We start from the raw sequence: 9,393 nt of genomic DNA, 5'->3' as shown, positions 1-9,393 counted from the left end.
TATGACATTTTATGACTTTTTTTGCCTTACTATACTATGATGTTTTTATGACATTTTTTGCCTTACTATACTATGATGTTTTTATGACTTTTTATGCCTTACTATACTATGACATTTTTATGACTTTCTATACCATGACATTTTAATGACTTTTTATGCCTTTCTCTACTATGATTTTTTTGCCTTACTATACTATGACATTTTTATGACTTTCTATACCATGACATTTTAATGACTTTTTATGCCTTTCTATACTATGATGCTTTTATGACTTTTTATGCCTTCCTATATTATGAGATTTTTATGACTTTCTATACCATGACATTTTAGTGACTTTTTATGCCTTCCTATACTATGACATTTTTTGCGTTACTATACTATGACATTTTTATGACATTTTTTCCCTTATTGTACTATGATGTTTTTTGCCTTACTAAACTATATAATTTTTATTACATTTTTTGCCTTACTATACTATGACATTTTTACAACATTTTTTGCCTAACTATACTATGATGTTTTTATGACTTTTTATGCCTTACTATACTATGACATTTTATGCCTTACTATACTATGATGTTTTTATTACTTTTTATGCCTTACTATACTATGACATTTTTGTGACTTTTTATGCCTTACTATACTATGACATTTTTGTGACTTTTTATGCCTTACTATACTATGAAATCTTTTTGTGACTTTTTATGCCTTACTATACTATGAAATCTTTTTGCCTTACAATACTATGACATTTTTTGCCTTACTATACTGACATTTTTATGACCTTTTATGCCTAAATATACTATGATGTTTTTATGACTTTTTATGCCTTACTATATCATGAGTTTCTATTATTTACTTTACTATGACATTTTTATGCTTTACTCTACTTTGACATATTTACGCCTTACTATAATGACTTTTTATGCCCTTTGATACTATAAATTACTTATGTCTTACTATAACTATGACTTTTTCATAACTTACTATGAGTTTTTATTCCTTACTATACTGTTACTTTTTATGCTTCACTATAATATGACGGTACCTCTGGATGGACCGTGTCATCACTTTCTGATAGTGGCTCACTGTAGCCTCCAATCTGATGACGTAGCTGCACAGCGGATGTGTTATACCCTCTGGTAACATGTGATTGTATGTCATGTGAGCGCCCCTCACTTGCTGTCTTCAATAAATTAATTCTGCACCTTTAAATAACTGGAGGAAACTTTACTGTTGAATTGACTCTCCACATGTGCAACAAGAAGAGGACATGATTCTGCCTCTTCTCTGCTGTGACATTACACACACACTGATGTAGATAAAGCTTTTTATTAAGTTACAGGCTGGTGACAGGTTAACGTTCGGCTCAGCCGTTCCTTTACATAAATATATACTGCTCTGTGATTTTACATCATCATACTGGTTGTTTACAACATTACACACACTGTGACTTTACATACAAATATTTTCTTCATGTAAAATATGGAACTCAGTTGACACAGACTGTTTCTCCTGGTACTTTAAAAGATGATTTTACATGCTGATGGGAAGTCAGATATTTTTCTCTCCTCAGCTTCAGATCGATGCAACAGTTGATCCGGGGGCAGAATTTTAATCTCATGATCAGTCAAGACAATCAGATCAATCAATATTGATGAGGTTGAAGCAGCAGGCAGAAACTTTACCAAGTCTGTTCTAGTCCATCAGCTGACTGAGGTGTTGGAGCTGGAGTCAGGACATGATTAGCTTATCTTAGCATAGAGACTGGAAGCAGAGGGAAACAGCTAGCTTAGCTCTGTCCAACCTTCAAACATGCCCCTCCCAGCAGCTCTGCAGATGACTGAGATGTCGAGTCCAGAGTTTGTAGTTTTAGAGAAAGTTACTGGAACTATTTAAGTTCAACAGTCGGTGCAGCAACTGAAACCCAGAAAATGTGCACACTGGCCACAGAGAGACGCTGTACAGACGTAACTGTGAGTTTTACATTTACAACCTGTAGGTCACTGTGTTGGAGAAGCAGCCAACTGACGCATTTGCGCCCTCTTGTGGCAGAGGTGGGCAGCTGCGTAATTAAGGACAGAGTGGACACTCTGGTGACATCACTATCTACCATCCCCTATATCAGTCAGTCAATGATCCAACACACTGAGCTCTAGAGGTGTTTGAGCTTTTGGACAGAGCTAGGCTAGCTGTTTCCCTCTGTTTCCAGTCTTTATGCTAAGCTAGGCTAGCCATGTGCTGACTCCAGATCTGAACCAAACGTGCTCTGAGGGAGGAGACTTGTATCTGTGGTTCCTGAACCCCTCGTCCAGTTGGACATGTTGGACATCCGCCTGTCAACACGTTGGTGGAGTGTCAGTCAGTTTTATCAGATCTGATCTTGTTTCAGGTTCTTGATGTTTTACTTTGTAAACTGCGTCTGGAGTTCAGCAAATTCAATTCTTTTTTTTTTTTTCATCTCTAATTCTGAGCCTCAGTGACTCCGCCCCCCCACAGTCTCTGATCAGGGTCTTTCCTCCGGTGGTCAGCTGATTGGTCCACAGGGCCTCAGGTGGTTCGGTGAAGCAGCAGCCCAGTGAACACATTGTCCTCTGACTCCGCCCACACTCCTCCCCTCAGTTCCAGCCTCACCTCCTCCCGCTCCCTCAGCAGCAGGAGGCCCACACCTGTAGCTGGTCCAGCCTCCGTCACCTCCTGTCGGAGCAGAGACACCGGAGCTTCACCCAACCCCTTCCTCAGGACCACATGTGCTGGACCTGGCCTCAGGTCCAAGGTGAGGACGAACAGGTAGATCCCGTCCAGCGGAGCCATGAAGGAGCCGCCAGAGTAAAACTGACCCCAATTCAGAGATGGCTGGAAGACGAGGAAGCTGCCTGAGGCGCTCAGAGGAGGTCCCGCAACAAACAGCAGGGAGGCCTCTGATTGGCTGAGAGGGACAGGCAGAACATCTGAGGAGAGATCCATACAGAAATATAATATATGACATATATGTCCCTATATGAAGAGTGATGTTTCCTCATTATTGTCACATTTAAACATCCTGAAGATCTACGTTTACAACATAAATAGAAGTTTGAGTTTGGGTTTAGAGCTCACCTGACGACTCCCTCCTGTTTCTATGGTGTCCTCCTCCTCCTGCCTCCTCCCTCCCTCCTCCTCTCTTCTTCTCCCTCCTCCCTCCCTCTCTCTTCACCAGCTGCCACAGCTTCTCCAGATCCAGCGTGGCGTCGGACGCTGTCAGCACGTCGGCGTTGCTGAAGACGTTCTTGAACACCCTCAGGTGTTCCTCCAGCCCCCTCTTCAGCCACGTCACCTCCGCCTGCAGTTTGGCGTCCACGGCCCCGGGCAGCCCCTCCCTCTCAGAGGAGGCATTGGGGCAGGAGCAGGGCTTCTCCTCCAAACGGACCACCTTCTGCTCCAGCTCCTCCACCGTCCTCTCCAGGTTCCACAGATCACTGCCGTCTCCTCTGAGCTCCGGACGCCCCCCCGCAGGGTGAAGGAGGAGCTGCCGCTCCCGGGCTGCTTCTCCTCCTTGGCTCCGCCTCACGCCACCTGGAAACCAGTCATGAGGGGGGAGGTGGGGGGAGGAGGGCTGGTCAGCAGACGGCACCTCCTCTCTGTCTTCTGGGAACAGAAGGAGGAGAAAACAAAGTGAAAACAAAGAAAAACCTCAGATCTAAAGACAGAGAGACGACAGGAACCGGGAACCTGGACAGGAAGTGAGAGATAAACCCCCCCCCGCCCCCCGGCTTGTACCTGGCTTGTTGCCGAGCAGCGATGTGATGCTCAGGTTGTGTCCTCTCACTTGCTCCTGCAGGAACCTCAGCTGCCCCTTCAGGGCCGGGATGGAGTTGGCCTCCTGGTCCTCGACGGACCACTCCAGGTACTCCATCACCTCCTCCCCCAGCAGCAGCTCCAGCACGTCGCTGTGGCGGATGGCGTCCTTCAGCAGAGAGTTGAAGGACAACGACAGGTGCTGCATCTCCTCCCTGAGCTTCCTGTCCGCGTCCTTCAGACCCAAGTGCTCATCCAGACTCACCATCACCGAGCTGTTCAGCTGGGTCATGCTGTGGCCCAGAGTCCTGGTCCTGGTCTGCTCCGAGACCAGAGACTCCTTCACCTGCAGGACAGAACCACGAGGAACACTGTGATGTCACAGTGAGGCTGACCTTTGACCTTTGGATACAAAATCACATCATCCTGTGTGTGTATGTGTGTGTTACCTGCTGGAGGTCACGTTGAAGCACCGCCACCGCTGTCTCCCAGTCACTGGCGTCGCCCCACTGCTCCAGCCCCTCCCCGTTGTTCTCCTCCAGGGCTAACCTGTTATCATTGGCCAGAGCTGTCACGTTGGCGACGTCCCTCTCCAGTCGTTCCACGGTGTCCTTCAGCCCTTTGCATTTGCAGTCCCACAGGTAGTCCATGTCCGCCTCCACTTCCTGCAGCTGCTTGTTTTGCTGCGTAACATTTCCCGCCAGCTCCTCCACCCGCCTCAGCACCACCACCTTGGCGTCTTCGACCTCGAGCCCCGTCTCCATGAACAGGATCTGAGTATTCCTGGCCGTCTGGTTCAGCTGCCTCTCCAGCTCCGTACAGTCCCGCCTCAGCTGCTGGATGCTCCCCGAGTTCACCTCCACGTCCTCAATCAGCCCGTTCACCTGCGCAGAGAGGTGGAGTTTTCAACATGTGGACACAGAAAACTTTGAGCTGGGTCTCCTTCCTCTGTCAGCGCCGCCGCAGACACACCGTTCAATGACCATGAAACTTCGCAACTCTGGGAGGAGTTAATTAAAGTACTCTCAAATTCAAAATGACAGGCTTCTGGTTGGGTTCAGGATATGGGCTCTAGAAGCTTTTCTGTAGATCTTCAGAGTGAGTCCAGCAGTGAGTCAGTCCCCACAGACTCCCATGTTAAAATGTCCAACTTACAGCAGAAATAAACATGTTTACAGCCTGGTAGTCTAATAAAGTGCATCATGGGTAACAGAGGCTGCACACAGGCTGATGGGTAATGAATGTGTGTTGCTTGGACTCACCTTCACCGTGTTGTTGACCACCATGTTGTCCAGGCGTTCGATGGCTTCCCACAGGGCTGAAGAGTCTGAGGGCTGCAGGGGCCGGAGGGGGGTTGGGGTAAGAAGCAGGAGGTGATCATCGAGTTGTCTCTCAGTGGTCCAGTCCTGGTCCTGGTCCTGGTCCTGGTCCAGCTTCAGCTCTGACAGAGTGGTGTTAACAGCCTGCAGGCTGACCTGAGATCAGAGGTGAACAGAGTTTCATCATACGGAAACTGTTGCTCACAGCCTCAGTGACAACAACAACAACCACAACAACAACAAAAACCACAACAATCACAACAACCACAACAACAACAACAACAACAGCAACAACAACAACAACCACAATCACAACAAAAACCACAACAACAACAAAAACCACAACAACAACCACAACAACCACAACAACCACAACAACAGCAACAACCACAACAACAACAACAACAACAACCACAACAACAACCACAACAAAAACCACAACAACCACAACAACAACAACCACAACAAAAACCACAACAACAACCACAACAACAACAACAGCAACAACCACAACCACAATCACAACAAAAACCACAACAACAACCACAACAAAAACCACAACAACCACAACAACAAGAAAAACCACAACAACAACCACAACAAAAACCACAACAACAACAATCACAATAACAGCAACAACCACAACAACAACAACAACAACAACAACAATCACAATAACAGCAACAACCACAACAACAACCACAACAACAAAAACCCCAACAACCACAACAACCACAACAACAGCAACAACCACAACAACAACCACAACAAAAACCACAACAACAACAACCACAACAACAATCACAATAACAGCAACAAGCACAACAACAACAGCAACAACAACAAAAACCCCAACAACCACAACAACAACAAAAACCCCAACAACCACAATAACCACAACAACAGCAACAACCACAACAACAACCACAACAAAAACCACAACAACAACAACCACAACAACAATCACAATAACAGCAACAACCACAACAACAACAACAACAACAACCACAACAAACAACAACAACAACAACCACAACAACAACAACAACAGCAACAACCACAACAACAACACAACAAAAACCACAACAACAACCACAACAAAAACCACAACAACCACAACAACCACAACAACAATCACAATAACAGCAACAACCACAACAACAGCAACAACCACAACAACAATCACAACAACAGCAACAACCACAACAACAATCACAATAACAGCAACAACCACAACAACAACAGCAACAACCACAACAACAATCACAACAACAGCAACAACCACAACAACAATCACAATAACAGCAACAACCACAACAACAACAGCAACAACCACAACAACAATCACAACAACAGCAACAACCACAACAACAATCACAACAAAAATAACAATAATAATAATAAATAAATAAATAACAATGGCAATAATAATAATATTGTTATCATTGTTTATTGTTATTGTTTGTCTGCTCAGACGTGCATCGTCACTGACCTGCAGCATCTTCTGGTGGCGTTTCAGCTTCATGTCGACGTCCATCTTGAAGCTGGTCAGGTTATAGTGCAGCATTGCATTCTGGGAGTGCAGCCTGTTCTCCGTGTCTGCGTGCTGACTCTCCAGCTGCCTCTGCACCTCCCTGATGTTCTGAAACACCTCATCCAGTCTCGCCTCCAGACGTTCCTCCGCCGCCTCGTCAAGCTCCGGTCCCTCCGGGGGCCCCGCCTGCAGCTCGGGCCCCCGCTGGCTGCCTTTCAGCTGGGCCACATCGCGGGCCAGGGCCCCTACCTGCAGAGTCAGGTGCTCCAGGGAGCGGTTGAAGCCCTGCAGGATCGGCTGCAGCTCAGACATGACCAGGGCCATCATGTGGGGGACGGGGAGGGCAGCAGGGGCTTCTGGGTACAGCACGTCGTCTGCAACGAGGACAGAAACAGAGACACACAGGTTTTTATTAAGATCACTAAGTTATCAGGGTTCTTCCTCTGAGAAACATGAATGAGTTTATGTTCTATAATAAAAATCTGATCTGTTCTCACACCCACACCCGCCTGATGACTCACGTCCCCTGGGGGCCGCTAGTTGGTGGTTTTGGTCTAAAATGGAACCAGTTTAGTTTCCAGACCGGATCACAAACACGCCACAGCCTGGAAACAGAAACATCTGAAATAGCTGCCATTTCTGTCCTCTGTCTGTCTGTGTGTGTGTGTGTGTGTGTGTGTGTGTGTGTGTGTGTGTGTGTGTGTGTGTGTGTGTGTGTGTGTGTTTCCAGGAGGAGATGCTCAGAGCTCAGATGAAGTTTCACAGTTTGTTTCTGTTGGTTGAGCAGAGACCGATCCAGAACAACAGGGACCACAGGACTCTGTCCTCCAGCTGGACTCCACAGACCAGGATCCGTCTGATCCTGCATGTTTATATTATTTCTGGGTATTTTCAGCGTGAAGACATTTCCTCTGAGTCAGAGAGAAAACCTGCAGACCCACGACCTGAGGACCTGGACTGACACTGTGTCCTCGACCCGGTCAGTCTCTGAGACCACAGTCAGAACAGACAGAGAGACAATCAGGTCCCGTTAAAAGAAAAGAAAAGAGACGATGATTTAAAACGTGGGAGAAAGAGAGAGAGAGACGTGAAGGAGAGGCTTCTTCACCCGAGGGGGGGGGGGGTGGAAACATCAGTGACGAGCTGAAAGCTGTTTGTTGAAAACAAGTTTTAGTAGAACATGAGGACATTGTCCGCCACCAGGTCCAGTCCTGGTTTTACACACCCTTCAGCTGGTGGCGGTTCAGTCTAATGACTGTCAGTGTGATTTACAGCGTCGCACCGAGTCCACTTCCTGTTCGCACAGAACATCTGCTACACAAACACGTTCTGATTGGTTCCTCTGCCACTCCGTCTTAAATGCCACATTTAAAAAGTGAGACGACGCTAAATAGCCAGGAGGGAACCAGGGACAGAACCAGAACCAAGGACAGAACCAGGAACAGAACCAGGGACAGAACCAGGGACTCAGAACCAGATTAGGGTCTCTGGGTTAGAGGCTGGACCTGGACTGAACCTCTTTGTTGTAAACAAACACTGACCCGTCCATCATCTGTGACCTCAGTCCTCTCTGTGGTCTCAGTGGACAGATGTTTTCAGCTGTTGGAGTCTCAGAGACATGATGGATGACTGAGGGGCCGGAGAGGTCAGGGGCCCCGGGGCCTCAGCCTCTGACCTTCAGCTTCAGATAATGGGACAAACCTTTATATATATAATATATATAATATATGATAAATACAACATACACACAGCAGCATGTTCCTTTAAGGATGATGTCATGCTGACTGGTCAGTGAGGTCAAAGGTCAGACAGAACAGAGCACTGTGGGAAACAGGGAGGAGGAAGTGTGTGATGTAATGCACATGTTAGTAAAATATAATGTCAGCAGACACACACACACACACACACACACACACACACACACACACACACAAAATGTATGGGAGACAGAAGAAAGACAGGATTTCCTGCGGAGGAAGTGTGTGTGTGTGTGTGTGTGTGTGTGTGTGTGAAGGTGTCATTGCAGAGGAATGGAGTTCAGTGTGTTCTCACACACACACACACACACAGTCTCAGTTCTGCTTCTGGACGGTTTTAGAGTCTCATTTGATGAAAACTCACCTGTACGGAGGTCTTCCTGTTCCTGCTGCTGGTGGGGGTGGGGGTGTTTGGGTTGGTGCTGGTGGGGGTGGGGGTGTTTGGGTTGGTGCTGGGGTTGCTGAGGGTTGTGGGCGTGGCCTGGTTCATGGGTTGGGTGTGTGGAGTTGTGCTGGTTGTCATGGTATCTGGTGTGGTGCAGCTTGCTGACAGAGGCGTGAGAGTCGCTCTGGTCGTGGTTCTGGTCGTGGTTCTGGTTGTGGTTCTGGTCGTGGTTCTGGTCGCCTTGATGCTGCTGCTGCAGGAGCCACACCCACTCACCTGAAACACACAGGTCGCCATGACATTACAGATTTAAAGAGACAGAGCTGAAAGCAGCCGACGGCCTCACAGCTTCATCCTGACCACCGACTGTAAACAAAGATGGCCGTCGCCTCTGTGATGTCTCCCACAGGTTTCTGAAGCTCAGAGTGAGCTGCTCTACTGTTGCCATCTTGGCAGTGTCTGACTCGGCCCCCTAACTCCCAGCTAAACCAAATATGGTCAAAGAGGAGGGACGTGTGTGGAGCTGGTTTGTGCCAAGCATACGCTCACCACCTGTCACTCAAAGAGGCCACACCCTCAATCCTCTATAACTTTAGTCCTTAATAAAATGTAAACAGGTGA

The 9,393-nt window shown here is 47.2% G+C and overlaps 1 protein-coding gene across 2 annotated transcripts in view; it reads right to left on the bottom strand.

Moving 5' to 3' along the window:
* Positions 1 to 1,316: 1,316 nt before the first annotated feature.
* mmrn2a (multimerin 2a) overlaps positions 1,317 to 9,393 on the bottom strand; it is a 14,174-nt gene continuing 6,097 nt past the window's right edge. Inside the window, exons 5-11 of one of the 2 annotated variants that reach the window (XM_087174659.1) lie at positions 8,752 to 9,048; positions 6,589 to 7,004; positions 5,040 to 5,252; positions 4,227 to 4,661; positions 3,760 to 4,123; positions 3,100 to 3,624; positions 1,317 to 2,951 (exon numbers count right to left, since the gene is read on the bottom strand). In XM_087174659.1, coding sequence (XP_087030785.1) covers positions 2,551 to 2,951; positions 3,100 to 3,624; positions 3,760 to 4,123; positions 4,227 to 4,661; positions 5,040 to 5,252; positions 6,589 to 7,004; positions 8,752 to 9,048 — 2,651 coding nt within the window. In that variant the 3' untranslated portion in view covers positions 1,317 to 2,550. Of the gene's footprint in view, positions 2,952 to 3,099; positions 3,628 to 3,759; positions 4,124 to 4,226; positions 4,662 to 5,039; positions 5,253 to 6,588; positions 7,005 to 8,751; positions 9,049 to 9,393 lie in introns of both variants that reach the window. The other variant, XM_087174658.1, reaches the window with a different exon arrangement.

Source organism: Seriola lalandi, unplaced genomic scaffold (genome assembly GCF_002814215.2).
Source record: "Seriola lalandi dorsalis isolate HSWRI2012SDOR001 ecotype SW California unplaced genomic scaffold, Sedor1 jcf7180002054368, whole genome shotgun sequence".
Taxonomy (NCBI): Eukaryota; Metazoa; Chordata; class Actinopteri; order Carangiformes; family Carangidae; genus Seriola; species Seriola lalandi.
This window is presented reverse-complemented; position numbering and strand designations above follow the sequence as displayed.